At 30.6% G+C, this 20137-nt stretch overlaps 1 protein-coding gene across 5 annotated transcripts; it reads left to right on the top strand.

Annotated features, from left to right (window-relative positions):
• The first annotated feature begins 2482 nt into the window (after positions 1 to 2482).
• Positions 2483 to 17373, top strand: LOC110622838 (RRP12-like protein). 5 transcript variants are annotated; one of them, XR_006352036.1, is made up of 18 exons: positions 2483 to 3123; positions 3236 to 3782; positions 4487 to 4738; positions 5677 to 5768; positions 6057 to 6267; positions 8448 to 8692; positions 8831 to 9058; positions 9847 to 10025; positions 10752 to 10845; positions 10933 to 10989; positions 11083 to 11217; positions 13074 to 13142; positions 13662 to 13775; positions 14930 to 15091; positions 15177 to 15309; positions 15442 to 15543; positions 16368 to 16447; positions 16595 to 16669. XR_006352036.1 is itself a non-coding variant. In XM_021767517.2 (18 exons), exons 1-18 carry the CDS (start codon positions 2617 to 2619, stop codon positions 16968 to 16970), a joined length of 3516 nt encoding a protein of 1171 aa, XP_021623209.1. In that variant the 5' UTR covers positions 2483 to 2616; the 3' UTR covers positions 16971 to 17373. The 5 variants fall into 5 exon arrangements, 4 of the variants coding, with proteins under 4 accessions (XP_021623209.1, XP_043815846.1, XP_043815845.1 ...); XM_021767517.2 differs by having other exon boundaries at positions 8511 to 8692; positions 15177 to 15305; positions 16595 to 17373; XM_043959911.1 differs by having other exon boundaries at positions 8451 to 8692; positions 15177 to 15305; positions 16595 to 17373.
• The last annotated feature ends 2764 nt before the right edge of the window (positions 17374 to 20137 follow it).

The raw sequence follows: 20137 nt of genomic DNA, 5'->3' as shown, positions 1-20137 counted from the left end.
GAGCCGCTTCACTTGTACCTGTCAAATTAACATTCACATGGGTGTTATTAGAGACATCATTTATTCAGGCTGCAATCTCCTCATCAAGCTTATCAGAACTGCCTTGGCCCACATAATTATTGTCCATGTCCATAATATGGTTCTCAATCTCCTTATTTACAATGGGTTAACTTTTGTCAAATAAGGAGAATTGCCTATTATGTGCTGCCAAATTGGTGTTTTCAAAATTGTTAGTTGATGTCAATCCTGCCACAAATTCCGGCGGAGCAGAATTGCCAGAATCACGTAGCCACAGGCTTGTCGGTCTCTGGTTCCGACGAACAGGTGCTCTGAGAAAATCACCCCAACAAAACTTGATATCTTCTTTCTTCAACCTTAGCCGCAAATCACAGAAAGCCTTCACATGACCCAATTTCCCACATACATAGCAAAAAATAATCAGCTTTTCGTATTGAAACTTCACAGTAAACACAGTATCATTATCTTCAACAAACTTTTTCCACCATTTCAAAGGTTATCGAATGTCCAAACAAACTTTAACTCTCATAGGGTCCGACGACATAACTAAACCATTTATCATATAATACTCTTTATATAGTAGCCAACAAAATCTTCGACCAATTTAGCCAATGTCTCATTATAATAACCAGAAGAGAGATCTTTAATCAGAACCCAAAAATCAGAATGAGTTAGAGGGATATGGAGAGAATTTTCATTACCTTGTATCTCCTTCCAAATAAACAGAAATCGATTATACAACTAAGGGCCCAACAATATTTTCTTCTTTGTCGATAGTCAATTGACGCAGATCGTCTTCCATGGGAAAGGAGAGAGAAGTTAAGTTTAAGAATGAGAGCATCGAGTCACAAAGAGATCACAGAGAAAAAAACTTGCATCAAAAAGTTATATAAAATTTTTAAATGATAGAACATTCACTTCAAATTTGAAATTAATATTATTATTTTTAAATTTTAAAAATATTAAAAACTATTTATTATTAGATTTTGTTACCACGGACCGATGTACAGTAGGGGCTATTGACCCTCCTGAATTTTTTAAGATTATTTATATATATTTAAATTATTTTTTTTAAAATTTTAAATAAATAAAAGAAAAATTATTATTAAATTCTTAAATTTTTAAATAAATTATTAATTTGTTCCTGTTTAAAAATTATACAATTAAAATATTTTTATATTTTATAAAATTATATCCTTTTAATAAAAAATTAATTAATGTATCTTAAATATTTTTATTATTTATTTCATATAATTTTAACAATACATATTTTTAGTAAATATAAATTTAAATATATATACTATTTGATCGCAACGAAGCTAAAATAAAGTGAATAACAATTATTTTAATAAATTATTAAATAATTCAATTTTATAAAAATATTTTATTTAAGTAATTTTAATATAAAAATAAATTAATGAATTTTTTAAAAATAATTCGAGAATAATTATCTTATAAATAAAACTACAACCTCAAATATTATTTTTACATCAACAACTTACATTCTCTATTATTTTTTAATCTAAAAAATTTACTCTTAATATAAGATTTCAATTTTGAATGCACTAATTTTTTTTTATAAGTATTCACTCATTACTTAATTTATTTTTACATATTTATCTTTTATTATTATAAAGTGATAGTTATTTTTATTTATTTATATTCATGTGATTAAAATTATATATTAAAATTTTAATTTATAAAAATAAATTTTAAATTAAAAAAAGAATACCGTAAATAATGATTAGATTATTTAATGAGCTTAATAGATTATGAATTAAATTATTTAATGAGTTTAATAGATTATGAATTAAATTATTTAAAAAAATAATAAATATAGAAAAAATCAAATAGTATTTATATGGATAATAGATTAAATTATTCATAAATTTTTAAAAAATTTATATACAAACAAATTGATTTAACTCGTAATAGGCTAACTTAATTATAGCCTTTATATAATACTTGTGATAAAAAAAAAGATAAAAGTTGTATAAGTGAAATAAAATCAACAATTGAGATTTTGGTTATCTAATTCAAAATAATTTAAGTTAGTTAAATTTAGCTTATATATATTAAAATTGCTATTTTACAAAATAAGTCCATGTAAAACTTGAAAATTAATATTGTACATAAGAGAAAATTTAATATCAATAAAACTATTTAAAATTTAAATTTAAAATTAATAATTCAATATAATAAAATTAGTTCTTACTTAAAATTAGATATAATCAATTTAATATTTATTTATAAAATTAAATCTATATAAGACTTTAACAATTAATATTATATATACTCATAAATTTAATTTGATAATAAAATATATCTAAATAAATATAAGAAATATTACTCTTAATTTTCGATTTCATTTGAAAAAAAAAAAAAAAAACCTAAGTTTACGTCAAACTTGAAAAACCAGTATATATCATCTAAAAAACGGTACTGTCCTTTTGAAAATGTAATACTCGTACCCCTGAGATTAAATAGTAATTTCTCAAAAAAGCCGTTAAAGTCCCTTCGCATTTCTTAAACCCTACTGGCTACTGATACCACCATCTCCTTCCTAAAACCCTGAACTCATCAAACGGAGATACTGCCATGGAGACAAACCTTGAGAGCCACGTAGCTGAAGAGTCGGAAATTCCATTCAAAGATGACTCCGACATTTGCCATCAACTATTGTCCCGCTATTCCACCTCCAAAGCCCCACACCACCGCCACCTCCTCGCCACTGCTGCCGCCATCCGCTCCATTCTCACCTCCGAATCCCTCCCTTTAAGCCCTGCGGCGTACTTCGTCGCCGCGATCGATAACCTCTCTGATTCCGAAAGCCTAGATTCCAATGCGATTGCGGCGCTCTTGTCGTTTGTTTCTATCGTGGTGCCCTTGATTCCGAACAACGGGATTAAGGGTGATAAAGCGAGCGAGGCAGTGAAAGTTTTGGTGGGGGTGGCAGAGAGAGATGGGTTAGGAGCGGCAAGTGTCAGTGGCTTGGTCAAGTGTTTGGGGGTTTTGATTGTGGGGTTCTGCGATTTGGAGGATTGGGGCTCTGTTAAGGAAGGATTTGAAACTGTGCTTAAATTCTCCATTGATAAGCGGCCTAAGGTACATATATTGGGTTATTTAATATATTTATCAAGTAGTAGAGTGGTTAATGATAATGGGTTTGATTTGTTAGCTTTCTTGGAAAATTTAGTTCTCTTGTTCCTTGCTTCAGGTCAGGAGGAGCGCTCAAGATTGCCTTGAGAAGGTTTTTAAGTCTCTTCGGTCTTCAACTGTTATCAAGGAATCGAGCAAATTGGTTCTGTCGTTGTTCAAAAGTTGCAAGCCTGTGGTACTTGCAATGAGTCGGTCAAAGGTTATTGATGGGTCTAAAAGTGAAACATTATCAAAGCCTGAAAACCTTGAGGGTCTCCATATGCTGAATTTGCTGAAGGTTACAGTTCCGTATATCTCTGTCAAAATCAGTGCAAAAGTTCTCTCGGAAATACTTCAGCTTATGCATTCCCATTTCACAGCACTTACAAGGCATATTTTTAAAATTTTTGAAGCATTTATCGAGAAGTCTCGAGAGGAAGTTATTGGCCCACACATAGAAAAAATTATAAACTCTCTTTCTCTTTTTATGTCTTCCGGAGAGAAGAACTCGATGGACACTGTCATTTTTGCATCAAATTTGTCAAAACTTGCTTTGTATAAGCTTCATGCTGGAGGGTCGAGGTTGTGGGTGAGTAATGTGCCTAAAGTTTGTGGTTCCATAGCAGGTATGCTTCTTGTTATTTTTCTTAAATCTAGATATTGTGTGTGTTAATTTGTTTCTTTGATTTTGTTTCTGTGCTTGAATATAGTTCTTGTAAGATTGATTTGTTAATTGTCTTGCACCATACTTTATGGTTAATGATGGGTATCATATCAACTATTTTTACATACTATGTCATTTTCCTTTCATTTTGAACCCCCCACCCCGCAAAAAAAAAAAAAAACCCTGCTGCTGGAAGTCACTTAATTTATTTTCAAATGTTGTGTTCTCTTATTATTTTTTTTACATGGTTCCAATATTTTGCAATTGCTTGATCAACATATTATTTGAATTGCTTTAACCTGCAATATTTTGAGTCCTCAAAATCATGAAACTGCTGCTCAAAATCAGTTTCATGTAAATTTACTTGTTAAATTTTAATGTTGTCTTAAGTGTTATTATTTCTTAAAGTTGATGAAATAAGTATTTGTTTGTAATTTTGATGTGCTATTGTTCAATGAGGAACATTTAAAAGACAAAGCTGCATTTAATATTGTTCATTTTTCAGTATGCTTTCATCTAGTCTTTACGCTTCTGAGGTTTTGTTTTTTTCTTCATGCAATGGAAATTTGTTGGCAATAATGGTCTTCTCCCAGTTTTGAACTCATGGTTGACATTTTGGTCATGCACTTTTAGGTGGTCTGATACGTCTTAATTGTGTTGGTATAGGTTTTTTGACTTGTGAGACTACCGTTGCGTCACAGGCTTCACTTATTATTAAAGAGATGATCAACCATTTTATGGATCAAAAAGTGCTCTTTCTTGATGAACACCAGTCATTTGAAGATGTAAGTCAAGAAAGCGAAGAAGCAGATATGATAAAATCGACATGTGCTATCTTTGAGAATATTCTGAGCTCATATAATGGAATTCCGAATGAGCATCTTTTGGAAGTGATATCTGCTTTATTTCTGAAGCTTCGTACGTGGAATTTGTTCCTTTGCTGCTAGTCTTTCTAACTTATTTTGTTTTCTAATTCTGTGATACAGTTATGCCTGCTTCAAACCGCCTGACTGTGTCTTAATGTCTTAGTAGTAGTTTTAAGTATATAATGCTGAGCTATAAAATTTCTTCATACTCTCTTGAGGTTGGAAATTCATTAATTATTTATTCTTAGGTGACCATTTTGCAATATGTGTATGCTAGTATGATGGCAAAAATGTCCGATTGCAAAAGTTGTGCTTACTTATAGAGAGAGTGTCTCTAGGCAGGTTATTATGATTTTATCATGTATTTTATTTTCCCTTTGAACATGGAAAAAATTTATGATGCGATTCTAGCGTTCTTTCTAAAGTGGTTCACATTAACAACTTGAGAGATGCTATGCATGTTTTCTTTGTAATGCCATTGCTGTGAAAATTTTTTGTTCTGTTAAAATGGCAAAAAGAAGATATGTAATTTATAAAATGAGAGACAAGCATTTTGTAGGTTCAAGTTTCCCTGAATGCTATTTTTGAACCAAAATGTCCAAAACAAGATGCTCCTGCCCTGGTCTTTTGAGTCATTTGTTATATGGATCACAAAACTCAATATATAGTGTAAACCATTTGATTTTTTTTGGTGTCTATTTGATTGACCAATCTCTTTACCGTGGTAAATAGTAATGATGGGAAAAAAAAAGTTAAACAAGTTTCCCTGTTTTAAAGCATGTTTCTGGTATGACTGTATGATTGGATCATAACCAAAACAAATCCTAAGATAAGTCTCCATGATTAGATCATAACCAAAGCATAATTGTGGTTATGTCTACCAGTCATGAGACCTTCATGTTCAGATGATACAGGAGCTCACGGCTATGGTAACCTGATAATAATTTTGTATTTAGAACCTTTGCCAATTATTTGTATATTTTGCTGTAGGAGAGGGCTCATTTATCTTCATGAAGAATCTTGTTCTCAAGCTCACGGACTTGATGAAGCTTGTCAGTCAGGATAAATCCAACACAAATCATGTAAGTGTTTGTACTAATGTTAACGAGAGCTACTTTTCAGAAGCCAAAGCTATCCTAACATTTATTGTAAATTGAAAAATTCATATCAGCTTGAGTTGTTTTAAGATGTTTTACATAATTATGTCACATTCATAGTGTTTGTAGTTGAAGGAATTATGATAAAAGAAGATTAATGTTTTTTTTTTTAAATATAGAGTTGCTCTAGATATGTTATTTGTATTTGAGCGGGCAGTATATGTATTCTCCAGAGGTTGTTGCTGATTTTTATAATTTTATTAAAATTGGCAGCTTCAGGATTGCATTGGATCTGCTGTAGTTGCTATGGGGCCAGAGAAAATTCTTACACTCATACCCATCTCTGTTCATGCTGATAACTTTACTTGTTCAAACATCTGGTTGGTACCCATATTGAGGACACACATTGTTGAATCATCACTAGGGTATTACATGGAGCATATTCTGCCTCTTGCAGAATCCTTCTTGAAAGCCAGTCATAAAGGTACATCCTGATGTGAGTATGATTACTGGATCTGAATTAGGTGAAAATTGCTGCTAGAAATGTATGTCTCTGTGTATACCATAGTTGTCAATTGAGAATCAACATGCTCCTTTTTGTGAATTAAGAATATGCAAAGCAAATAAAATATATTAATATATTTTAGGGAGATGGAGTAATCATGTCATTTGGAATTTAGAATTTAGTAATTTATACTAGTCTAAACTATACGATAAATGCTAAGTACATAATTGATTTAATTATATTTACAAAAAATTTGGAATATTGGTGCGGGATTGGTCTCAAGCAGAGCTAGATGGTGAAAAAAAGGATCCATAGAGCCAACCCCCAACTAGTTTGGGTTGAAGCTTAATCATTGTTGTGGTAATATTTACATGTATTAAATGAATCACATAATATATGACCATTAATTAAAAGGTAAACAAGTAAACAATTTTATAATATATTAACTAGAGAATGAAAATATTCTATGATATGTCTCAGAAGGTATATGACATCCATAAAAAATAAAAAAGAAAAGAGATACAATGTTTGAGTGGGTAACACTCGCAAACTTCGGTACTGGAACAGTTTCTTTTGGGTGAGTGGAATAAGAGTAGCTTGCACTTATTTCTTTTGTTTGCTTTCAGTCCAGGTATGTGTTGGAAGTCGAAAACTGAGTTTTTAGGTCTCCATAGTTATTTTGAGATTTTCTTTTAGAAGTTTGTAAACCTACTGGGTCTTGTATCCTTAAACTAAGAGAACCATTGGAATCAACCGATACACATTGATTCCATGGAGTCACCATCACTTTGGACAATTAGACACCGATTTATATGTTTTTCCAATTCACCCCAAGATTTGAATTGTTGTAGGGAAATTAAACCAAAATTTATGATTTAAATAGCAAATTGTACAATTTTAACAACTGCAGTATACATGGGTAAATTATATAATCTGTCCCTTCATTTTGTCACCAAAATATCACTGAATTTTAATTTTCTCTCTGTAAAGTCCCCCTTATCGGCAATAGCAGGTTTTCGAATTAAAAATAATGAAATTATCTTTTTCTCCTCCTTTTATTTTTCTCTTCCTTATATTTTTCTCTTATTTTTATAATTAAATTAATAAAATATTATATTATATTTAACTATATTTACCTATAAAATTAGTTATGGTTAATTTTACTTTTATATTAAAATAAAACGCTACAGCTTTTATATTATTATATTATTTTTTAGTATTTATTTATTTATTTGCCTACCATACTCTAACTGTGGCTTCACCACTATAGACATGTATTATTTTATCTATTTTGGACTACAAATCCTGCATTAAATAGAAATAACTTTTCATAACACTCGTCCTTAATTTTAACATGGAATCTCATTGATTCTAATATTTACATAATATTTTATTTAAGATTTTTAATATTTTAAATAAATTAAAATTAATATTTTAATAAATTAATATTAATATTTTTAATAAATTAATATTAATAACTTCAATTAAAATATTACATAAATAAATTAATATTATAAAACAAGAGAAATAAATAAAAGGAAAGAGGAAAAAGAAGGTAATAATCATTATTTTTAACCTGCAAACCTACTATTATAAGTAAGAGGGACTTTTGTTTAAACAAAATTAAAGTTGAGGGATATTTTGGTTACAAAATAAAGTTGAGGAACGGATGATATAATTTACCCGTAAATGTGCTTTTGCATGAGTATGTAGTGCCTTATCCAGAAGCTTTTAAGCTTTGTTACATGCGAAGGCCTACCTATTTGCCACTTGTAGAATGTAGACATGATCAGGTTTTTTTTCATGCTTGTCGTTTGTAAAGACATAAAGTCTTAATTGATGAATTCTGGAGGCCTAGAGGCTTGAAACATTTTCAGGTGGCAAGCAAACTTTTCACATAATTTAAGTTATATTATTTGTAACTGTAACAGAATGTCAGGTGGCATCAAATTATCCAATCATCTCTTTGGTCTGAAATATCCATATGAATTAATACACTGATTAGTTGGTAATCTGTAAACTATAGCCGACAGGTGTTTGACTTGCTGATCATATCTGGGGATATAACTCCTTTGGATCTTAATTAGTCCAATAAGTTGTTTGAATGATAAAACATTTTTAGTTAATCTTTCTGGTTTTTGTTCCACAATGATTTGCAGCAGATGAAGTTCTCAATGTTGGACTTTCTCTGGTCATTTATTTCAGTTCTCTCTTTGGTCCAGTTAAAAAGTCGGTAGTTGCTCAAGATCTGCAGGCTTATGCCCATGACCTTCGGGGATTGCTACCTGCCTTTTGTCACTATCCTGTTGACACTCACAGTAAGTTTAAATCTTTGGCTGAACTCCTTGTTGCCTTTCTGAAGGAAGATCCTTCCATGCATCAAATTGTTGTTGTTGCCATACAGGTATTTTTTTCATTCCCTTTCTGGTGGCAAGGACCAGGGCATCTATTTCTTTTTCCTCCTGGTCCTGGCTAATTGTTTATCACTCTCTCATTTATTGTGCATTTTCTCATTTCCATTTGCTTATTTGTTTTTGTTTAGGTTCTTGTCAGTCAAAATAGGAGTGCAATTATCTCTAGAAATAATGCTGGCGAAGCTTATAGCAATGCAGAAAGAGATACCCTTTTGGAGTTTAGAAGTGCTTCCTCTTATTCAAAGAAAACTGCAACAAAAAACATCAAGGCATTGTCATCATGTTCCACCGAGTTGCTTCAGGCTCTAATGAACCTATTTGTTGATTCTGTACCTGAGAAGCGCTTATATATAAAGGTTTTGTTCATATTGTACTCTTTTTTCTTAACTGCTTAGCGTTTTTAAGTTTAAACATGATTGATTGCTCTTTCTTTTTTTTTTTTTTTTAAAAAAATTTGGTTCATGCCAATATTGTCTAACAAAGATTTCTTGCTACTTTCTCCTGTATGCTGTGACTCAAATTATTTAGCTCCTGTATTTGACAGGGTATGTTCTTATCTGACAGTAGTATTTTCTCAGTAATTGGGCTGGGTTCCACTGCTCTAACAGTATCAGTTAATTTGATTTGGTTTATGGCAAGTAAGTCAAAAGCTTGATCCATTTATTAATTGGGCGTGGATGAGGATGGCCAAGTTGTGACCTGTTATGGGCATGGTTGGCTCAGGTTTTAGGTGAAATTTGTTATTGCTTTTGCTTAAAGAAGTGATACCTATCACTGCTTTTTTTAAGGAACTTGTGTGCAACAATGCAGTCTCTGCTTTAGATTATTCAACAAACACTTATTATTTGAACTTAGAACTATATCTGTAGATGCATTGGGTGCTATGAGACCTCAGTATTTGTAATATATTTTCCAAATCTCTTTTTCAACCAGTATTTAAATCACTGAAGGGGCAATCTCAAACATGTTTCCCTTTTGGATTATAAAGTTTGTGAGGTTTGGCTGATGGTGTTCTTCTATACACACATTATTTTGTCATGGTTTATGGTTTATGTGACACAAAATATCATTAAGGTGTAATATTTTTTTGTTTTCCAAATATCAGTAAGGTGTAAGATTTTCTTTTCCTACTTCATCTTCTCAGGATGCTGTTGGATGCTTGGCTTCCATTACTGATTCCTCTATCACCAAGAACATTTTAATGTCATTGCTCAAGAGGCTTCAGCTTGCGGATGGTAAAGGTGAATTTGCACAGCTGACAAGCTGTGGAGATGAATCGACTGATACAGAAGGAACTGTTGGGAAGAAGAAAGATGTAAAGAGGTAAACTGGAAAGTTTTATTCTGTCATGCTCAAAATAATCCCAGCCGTGAAAAGAAAAAAAAACTATAGGATGTTAAGGGGAAACCTTGTCATTTGAGGCAAATTTGGAAAGGAAATTTAGCAAACTAATTGAAGATACCATTCTATCACTAGGATAATCTAGAAATCATTCTTCTCAAGGTAGACTTGCATTTTCTTGTGCCAGAATTGCAAAACATAACTCAGGATGCATAATTGCTTGAACTTTATTAACCGATGAACTGATTGGTAAGCATTACAGGCATTGGGTATTTATAGACTCAAATAACTCTAGACCCTAATTGCTTGGACTCCTACTCCATCTGAGATTTGGATTCCTGTATAGAAAAGAAGGTTCTTGTTTGACCACTAGACTAAATAGGATTTCTAATGAAACTAAAGATACGAACAAGTGAATATAAGCCCTACTTATTCCATTTTGAAGGAAAGCTGTTGCTTGTTGTGGTGTAGTATGAAACTAATATTAAAGTTCAAATTGGTGACCACATAATTAATAGTAGGTTTTGGTTTCTCTTTCTTATAGGGTCCTCAATTAGCATGCTTATTTACCCTTGCTTGTCTAGTAATCACATCATTGTCTATTTTTTTTTGTTATATTTTACTTAAGAAGCACCAGAATTCAGCAAATCTGCTTATAAAATTGAAAAAAGTATCAAGAGTCCCGTGATAAGTTTAACAAACGTGCAGGTGTGTGATGATGGAGCTAGCATCTTCTCTTGTTGAAGGAGCAAAGGAGGATTTGATTGATCTGTTGTATAATTATGTTGTCCATGTTTTTAAGGTAGATTTAACCTTTAAAGCATCATTTTTTTTTTCTGGTGGCAGATTAATGCAATCTAAAGGTCATTTATGAATGCTTTATATTTAGGAAACTGATGCGACTGGTCATTGTGGAGCATATCACACTTTAAGCAGAATTTTGGAGGTTTTTGCTGGCATCTCATTACACTAAATTTGTTTCTTATAAAAGTTGATATATTTGGGACTTCACAACTTCCTCCTATACGTTTTCCTGCAGGAACATGCCTGGTTTTGTTCTTCTCAATTTATTGAGCTATTAGACTTGTTACTTGGACTGAAACCTCCAACTGATATTGCATCCCTAAGGAAACGGTTTGCTTGTTTCCACATTCTCATGGTTCACACATTAGAGGTGAAGACCTCTGCATCTATATACTCTTTTTTATCATCTTTTTCTTTTACATCTTTATTATTATTATTATTAATATTGTTAAAACACAGAAGGTTGAAATTATTTTTCTATATGTTTGATGTTGAAATGGCATACCTATGTATACCAATTATAGATCTCATTTATGGTAATCAATCCTTATAATTAGTCCTAAGATCATGCTCCTATTCATGGTAAGATTATCATTTACAGCTGTATGTATCCTAACACTTTCCCTCAAACCGGAGCATAGATGTTGATTATGCCAACTTGTAAAAGAAATATTCCACTTGAGACCCATTCACTGCATTTGTAAGTCACCTAGTTGCTCTCCTGTTTTCACATATCCAGTTGAATGCTTCTCTGAAATTTTCAGAAAGATGGTGAGGAGGAGAAAAGGAAGAGAGAGGCAAAGAAAAAAAGATTATATTTTTATCAACTTGTGTTATTTTCATATTACTTAGAACTCCATATTTATAACTAAAGTTACAGGACACATAAGGAATAATCAATTATAAATCACTTTTAAGATTTCGTTAATCTATCTTGTAGATTTTCTCATAACCAGGAGATTCTTCAATTGGACATATCCTAATATGAAGGAAAAAACTCATTAATTCTAACACTCCCCTTAATGAGATTGATAAGGAGCGATATCCACAAGTGTATGGAATTGTCTCAAATAATAAAGGAGTAGAGTATTGTATATACAAGGATTAAAAAATTAAGTACCAAAACGTATGTAAATCTAATTGTTATTTAAACTACCAATAATAATGAAGTGGAATGCTTATGAATCATAAATTGCTTTTCAGATTTTTTGCTAATCAATCTCTTGATTTGCTCACGAGCATGAGATTCTTCAATGAGACATATCCCGTTAATTAGAGAAAAAATCCCATTAATTCCAATAGCAACCAATTAAATGAAGAATTACAACATCTTGACTGAAAATCCTTGTACAACCGTTTGATGTTGTTCTCTTTATCACAAGAATGCTTCTAATATATAGAAAAGGGCCTTCATGGTACTTGGGTTTAATACAAGACATTTTTTAAATGGTTGTGATGTCTTGTTTTATACAAACTATAAAGAAATGGACTAGGTGTAACTCAATCCCGAAAGCTAACTCAAAGCAATAGCATTGCTCAATTCTCTATATCTAGCACTCTTTCCTTATCCTTAAATGGACATAGGACAAAACACCTCCCTCATGAAAAATAGGTGGTAAGTATAAAAAAGAATATGCCCTTAAATTAAAAGGTTTTGAATAATTTAAATGATTTTGCATATTGTAAATGATAAACACACATTCTAGTGGCAATTGAGGTTAGTTATCATGTATGGTGTTTAAAAAATTATAGATTTTATATTTATTTGATATATTTATACTTATTATTAAGTTGTATAACTTAGTTTTGATTATATTTTTTAAATATTTGCTAATTTTATTAACTTTGCAAATTCGAAAAAAATTTGCGTAGAGACAAGCTGTTACTGTTATGTTATGACCGTTACAAGCCTATTCTATTACCCGTGACTGCAATTTGAAACCATGGCTAATGATTCAATGCGAATAGTACGATTTGTGACTATAACAACACTGCAAACCGTACTTCTCATGTCTCCCTATTATTTCTTTTAATTATGTGATTGAAAAGAAATTATGATTGCCACATGACATGGTGAAACATGAAATAAGGTTTTCTAGCTCAGGACTTATTTTCTCAATTTATAATTGGTGTGCACCAATGATGAATGAAGTAGGCCTAATATTATTGTGTGAAAGAATAAATGGAGGTTGAATTTCTATTGATTGCTTGAAGTACTTTGTGCAGAGAAGCTCGGAGGAGGATAATACAAAGGCTTTTCTTATGCTCAATGAGATCATACTGACTTTAAAGGATGTATGTGCTCCGAATAAAAGAAATCCTATGATTATTGGTGTTTTTTTATTTCCCATTTCTATTAGAAATAAGGGGTCAGTGCACTGATAGGCTGTGTGAGTAATGTGTTTTCCAGATTCTGTTATGATAGTGTTCCAAATGTGAACAGTAAGCTCTTCATGGATTTTTTTTTTTTTAAATTTTGTTCTTCTGCCTTCTATGTTAAAAACTTATGCTTGGTTAGTTTGTTGCTCTACTTATATTTTTAAATGATATTCTTTTTTTAGCTACATCCAAATTGATATTCAAGTTCACACATGCTGTTGCTTGCAATTTTAGATAAGCAAATTTAGATATTTTGGTCATAACAAGTAAGAATTGTAAATCTGTAATAGTGTGTCTGATATGTTTGTCATTATATGGCATCAAATCTGCATTTTCGTTCTTTTGTAAAATATGGTCACATATGAAATTAAATATTGAGCCACCATATTGTAATGGATGAGACAATAATATGTTTTTCTATTCATTAATATGTAGGCAAAGGATGAAACTAGGAAAGTGGCTTATGATACAATCCTCCTGATAAGTTCTGCTTTAAGAATCTCATCATGTGCAGGTTCTGGTGAAGCTTATCACAAATTGATCAGCATGGTTAGTGTCTAATTTGTGTTGCTTTATTAATATAGTTATGCGAAAACTTCATTATGTTTTGGCTTCTCTTCTACACTTTCTGCTATTCATCCATGTTGCTTATAAATTAATCAGCTGCTTTTTTCAGTGAACTGTTTATTGTGAATCAATTATGATATTAGCTGGTAGGGCATCAATCATTGGAGAAATAACTTTAGAAAACTTTGGAGATGTTTTCTTATTGATGATCACCATAATTGAGGTCCTCTAATAAACAATTCGTGGAAAATGTATTGGAAGTGTCCAAGACAACTATTTCCAATTTAACCAGAAGAAACCAAGCTTTCTTCAGTGTAAGTTCGAGTATGTGTTGCCATATTGTCCAATATTGCACTTCATCATGTTATTTCCTAGTGACATACTGTAAACTTTATTTTCTTCGAAAAACACTAACGATGTTTAGTTTGCGATAAAGTACCCCGGAAAATGCAATTATCTTTGCATTGTGAAATGATTGATCGTTTGATGTATATGTTGCCAAATTGTGCAATTATCTTTTCATGCTATCCTGTGTTTTCACCTCTGACTGAGACAGACTTGCATCCAGGTGTTTTTCTGAAATTGTGTCTGCAAGTGGTATTTCTGATTTTAGCAAAGCACTGTGCATGCTAGTCCCATTTAATGCTCAGTTGCATTAAATTGATTGACTGATGAATACTGGTTGGGAATCTCTGTCTAAATCTTTTTTCTATGTCATCATGGAAAGGCATGTATCTCATTGATTAATCCATAAAAAATACTACTGGGAACCTTAGTGTCCCGTTTGCATCATCCACACAATGGCACTTGAAAAGTAGTTTGCATCATCCACACAATGGCACTTGAAAAGTAGATGCAATTTTATGTCGATTTCTTAAACTAGCAAAAATATTTGGGGATGCCCAGTGAAGGAAAACATGCGTTATCGACCTTGGACATGGATTGATTGATAGACTACTTGATTTAGATTGAAATATAAAATGTGTCATATGATGTCATTTATCTACCTATTGGTTTCTTCCTTTGGGTTCTTTTAGATTGCTGTATTTCAGTGATGTTATGAATTTTTACATTGCTATGACATATGAAACTAGAAATTACAGCTGCAGCTGCTTTCTAATGATCTTAGTTTGCAGATAATGGGTTATCTTTCAGGTCCGTCTCCTCACATAAAGAGTGGAGCAGTGTCTGCACTGTCTCTACTTGTGTACAATGATGCAGACATCTGTCTTAACATTCCTGATCTTGTTCCCTCCCTCTTATCTTTGCTGCAAAGCAAAGGTGTGGAAGTCATAAAAGTTAGTATTCGTTGCCTCTCTATCAAACTAATATTCTTCTCTGTTGCTCTTAGTGCTAGTGAACTGATTGATACTGCATGAACAGGCTGTTCTGGGTTTTGTGAAAGTACTAGTATCATCCTTGCAAGCTAAAGACCTGCAGAATTTTCTATCGGACATCACCAATGGAGTTCTCTTGTGGTCATCTGTCTCTAGATTTCATTTTAGATCTAAGGCATGTATGACTTTGGATCTGTGTTTTCACTTGCAAAAAAAAAGTCTGGATCTTTATATTGGTCCTGCATGTATATTAATGTCTTTGTTCACATCTTTAAAGGTCTTCATGCATGTGAAAGTTTATTTGTTGACAGGTGACGGTCATAATGGAGATCATGATGCGGAAGTGTGGTTCTGCTGCAGTTGAGTTAGTTACCCCAGACAAGTACAAGGGTTTTGTCAAGACTGTTCTGCAGGTCATTTCCCTTTATCTCTTCTGGTCTTCCTTTGTAATGTTGCCTAATCAATTTCGACTTCATTTTTTCTCCTTGAACATTCACAATTCATTTTAACTTGCCGTATGTAATATAGATCCTAAGATCTTTTAATCTGAATCTTTAGGCTGCTAGTGTAGAAAACAAGATGTTTTTATAGATGTTGTGTTGCCTTGAATTGATGGAGCACTGTTTCTGGAGGCAGATGACAAAATCAAGGCAGTAAATGTGCCATCTGTTGAGCGCTGAACTAATCCCCTCGTTAAATTCAAAGTACATGGAAAAGTTGTTTGCATGAGCTTTGCGTAAGAGTTGGGATATATATTATTCTGTCATTATAGAGTAATTCATAAGCTGGCTATTGGTTGATTTAATTTATTATTGCCTTCCGTTTTTTCTTCTCTGTGATATTTATTTTTTGAATCCAATTTTCTATTAATTCTCAATTGTCAATATCAACAATAATAAGCTCTCTGGGAGAATTACTTGGGTATTTATATAGTAACAGATCCTACTCTGCATCATATATATATATATGTATATCAACTCTTGCATCTTTTGTTCAATTTGGCCTTTCTGAATTGAGTACTATCCATTTGATTCAATTAAAAAGAATACAATTTATGGTCATTCTTGGCGCTACCCCACTGAAATTGCATTTTTGGATGTATTCCATGCGGATTACTGATCACTGATGTTGCTTAATTTGGAAAGTATTGGATATACCATATCCAAAAAAATTTTGTTCTATCTTCATAATCACTTACGATGCAAATTTTCCTTAATTCAATAGCCATCTTTTGCAGAATCGTCATCACAAGCCTACATCCAAGGAAGCTGGATCCAATGATACAGAAACTGCGTTTACAGATTCATCTGGCAAAAGGTCTGATAAATCCATTCATCTGTTTTTACTTCTCGTTGGATATTTCCCATGTGGTACACATTTGTTTTCTTAATGCATCTTTTACTTGCAGACTTCCCCCTTGCCCTCACAAGTGTTCTAATTTCTGTTGCATTTTTGTCATTCTAGGATGAATAAGCAGAAGAAAAAAGAATCAGGTTCTGTGGCGGAGGAAAATGGTTCAGTGCAGCATAGGAAGAGAAAGAGAAAAAATAAGGAAAACGATAACCCTCGTACCATGAGGGAGCCACGTATACCGAGCAGTGGTGGCTATGGACCTAAAGGAACTAAGAAAGCTAGGCACTCTGGATATCAAAAATCAACAAAGGGTAAGTCAGCAGATGATACAAAGAAGAGGAAGTTTGTTAAAGAGTCTACAAGTGGTGGGAACAAAAAGATGAAATTCCAGAACACGAGCAAGAAAGGCAAAACAGCAATTCATAGACCTGCCTCCAGAGTACACAAGCACAATAAATTTGGAAAGAAACAAAAGACTGGTGACTAGTGCAGCACTTGATGGCCCTGGATCTGCTTCCAAATTGTGCAAATGTAGTAGATTTTGGAAAGAAACAGAGTGGGACTGAAGTGAGATAAAGATATATGAATTATGTGAAGTTTAACCTGAAATGGCCGAATGACCAGAGTTTCTTTTGCGGGAAAGTGAGCATTTGAAGTTGAGTTTAAGCTTACATACAAGTTTTGCAAGAGAGCTGTGTATTTGAAGCATCATGGAACATGAAATGTAGCAGCTGTAGTCTCCAGTTGAAACGAGATGAAGACTGCAGAATTTTGGAGTTTCCCAAAGAATAGCTATATATTTATATATAATGGCTTATGTATCAACCACACAAGAAAAATGCTGTATGCCTTCAAGCTGATTAATATGGATTATTGGCAATTTTTTTTTATGGTTTTTATGCAGTCAAGGAAGTCAATGAAGATTCAGTTAGAAATAATTAGAAAGTTTACGAGTTCTATTATTTAAAATCCGTATGTTAGAAATTATTTTCCATTAAAATATATATATATAATTTTTGTATTTTCTATCATTCAAGACCCTTAGAAAATTGGTCAGGTTTTTCTTGGTAGAATGACAGTCTCTTTGAAGTTATTTTTTGAAATTTAAAAATTTTATGGGTATGTTAAACTTTTTATAAATAAATCATATGTACAATTTTTCATTAAAAATAGAAAAAAGTGTTATTTTATAATTTATTTTTTCAAAAATAATGGAACATTAGTAAGTTTTTTTATTAGTAGTAGTAGGTTTGTTATTATTTGCTTAGTTTGATTGTTTAGTATTTTGATTTTTCAGATCTTCTATAATAGTCGCTAGGCCTTTCTCATCAGCTTATTATTATATTCGTTGGCATTGCAATATGGAGGTGGGACGAAGCGATCCATATTTTCTTATTTTTAATATAAAAATAAAAAAATTATTATTTAGTTTCTATTTTATGTGAAAATTTATTAATTTTAAAAATATATTAAAAGTATTGTTTAATTTCGAAAAATTTATTAATTAATTTTTTTTATTAATTTTATTTATTAAATATTTTAAAAGATTAAAATACGGATATATTAATTAGTAGATTTTATAATTAGTAAATTTTTTATAAAATTAAGAGATAAATTAATGATTTTTTTTTAATTTATATAAATTAAATATTAAAATATTTAAGAATTAAAATTAATAATTTCTAATAATAAAATTAACAATAATATTAAAAATTTATTAGATCTCTCTCTTCCACCTTGGAGTCTTTTTTGGTGGTGCAAAATCTCATATGAATCTACTGCTGGGAGTCCTTGATTGATTAGGAGAAAGAAGCCTCGCAGAATTCAGAGAATTTTTCATGTTGGTGACATGCTTTGGGTGGGTCTTATGTCTCAGTATTGGCTGACATGATACTTGGACACTTGCTCGGAATCAGCACACTTGCCCTAGTCGTTTTTTGATTTATATAACGTTACGCTTCAAATTAGTGTGTTTATGAATTTAATCAACTTAAATTAATAAATTTAATTAAATAGTTATATCGATTGATTTAGATATTTTATTTAATTTATATAATTTTTATTTGATTAACTATATCCAATTATTATTTTAATTCTAACTTTACCTTCACTTATTTAGTTTTTGTATTTGATTTGAATATAATAATAATAATTTTTTTAATTTTTATTATTATTAGAAATGTATTATTTTAATTCAATTAATAAAAAATAATAATATAATTTTAAATTTTATTAAATTAATAAAAAATAATATTAATAATAAAATTTATTATTTAATTAAAATAATAATTATTTTAAAATTATTTAAATTTTTAATGAATTTACTAACAAATTTCAATTAATTGATAATTTACAAACGAAAAAATTAATAAAAATTTAGTAAGAGTATTTTAGTATTTATAATATTTAACGGTTAAAATTAATAGAAAGACTATTTATTAGTAGGGCTGTAAATGAGTCAAGCTATTCGTAAGCTACTCGAGACTCGACTCGATAAAAGTTCGACCGAGTTCGGCTCGTTTTTTAAACGAGTCAAGCTCGAGCTCAATTTTGAGGCTCATCACTTAAACGAGCTGAGTTTGAGCTCAATAGTATTCGGCTCGTTAAGGTTCGCAAGCTGGCTCTTTTTTAGGCTCGCAAGTTGGCTCGTTGAGAAGGCTCGCGAGCTGACTCGTTGAGAAAGCTCACGAGCAGACTCATTAAATAGACTCGTGAATACTATGGTTTAAATAAATTGGTGAACTAATTCGTTAAATAAATTTATGAATAAGTTCATATATTATTAAAAAAATAAAAATAACTATAAAGTCATAAAATTTAAACTATTATAAATACTTGAAAATTATAGTATTGAAAATTATAAATAATTAAGATTAATTATTATAATTAGTAATCTTTAAAATTAAATTATAAAAATATTTTGTATATAATTATTATAATAAGATTCCATAAAATTAATGTATAATCACAAATAATTAATATTAATTATTATAATAAGTATTCTTTAAAATTATAGTACTACATGATATTATAATACTACATGATAAATTGAGTTGTAAAAATGATACACATTTTAAAATTAAAGTATAATTATAAAAATTTTTTTGTATATAATTAAGCATACAATATAAAAGATGATAATAATTATCAAAGTATAATAATAATAATTAATTAAGTAAACAATATATATTAATCAAGTATTTTTTAATTAAAAATTTTAACTAAGCATTATTGATTAAAGTATCAAAGTATTATTGGTTAAAAATAATAATTATCGATAATAATTTTTGATTTCTGACATTTCGTTTTCAAATTTCATCTTAACCAAGTTTTATTGGTTAAAAGTTTTAATTTAAAAAAATATAATCAGTCCTATATCAATACTATAAATAATTAAAAATTATATTTTTAGAAATTCTAAATAATAATAAATACTTTTTAATATTATTATTCAAGTAGTATTACCTGATAAATTGAATCATAAAACTAGATATTTTTTAAAATTAAAGTATAATTATAAAAATATTTTTAAACTAGATACTACTATAAATATTTAATTAATTATTATTAATATATTTATATAATTATTACTAAAAATTTATAATTATTAATATTATTTAAGCTTTTTTAACGAGTTTCTTAATTGAGCTTTTC

This window comes from Manihot esculenta, chromosome 9, assembly GCF_001659605.2.
Source record: "Manihot esculenta cultivar AM560-2 chromosome 9, M.esculenta_v8, whole genome shotgun sequence".
NCBI lineage: Eukaryota > Viridiplantae > Streptophyta > Magnoliopsida > Malpighiales > Euphorbiaceae > Manihot > Manihot esculenta.
Note: the sequence above shows the minus strand (reverse complement) of the source record. Positions and strands in the feature narration are given on the sequence as shown.

What these genes read in the sequence shown, in the direction of transcription:
- LOC110622838 (XM_043959910.1), top strand. Translation starts at nt 2,617, where the DNA reads ATGGAGACAAACCTTGAGAGCCACGTAGCTGAAGAGTCGGAAATTCCA. An exon ending in AGTTTGTGGTTCCATAGCAG is followed by an intron (nt 3,783 to 4,486) that starts GTATGCTTCTTG and finishes GTGTTGGTATAG; the next exon opens with GTTTTTTGACTTGTGAGACT. An exon ending in TCATGGTTCACACATTAGAG is followed by an intron (nt 11,218 to 13,073) that starts GTGAAGACCTCT and finishes TACTTTGTGCAG; the next exon opens with AGAAGCTCGGAGGAGGATAA.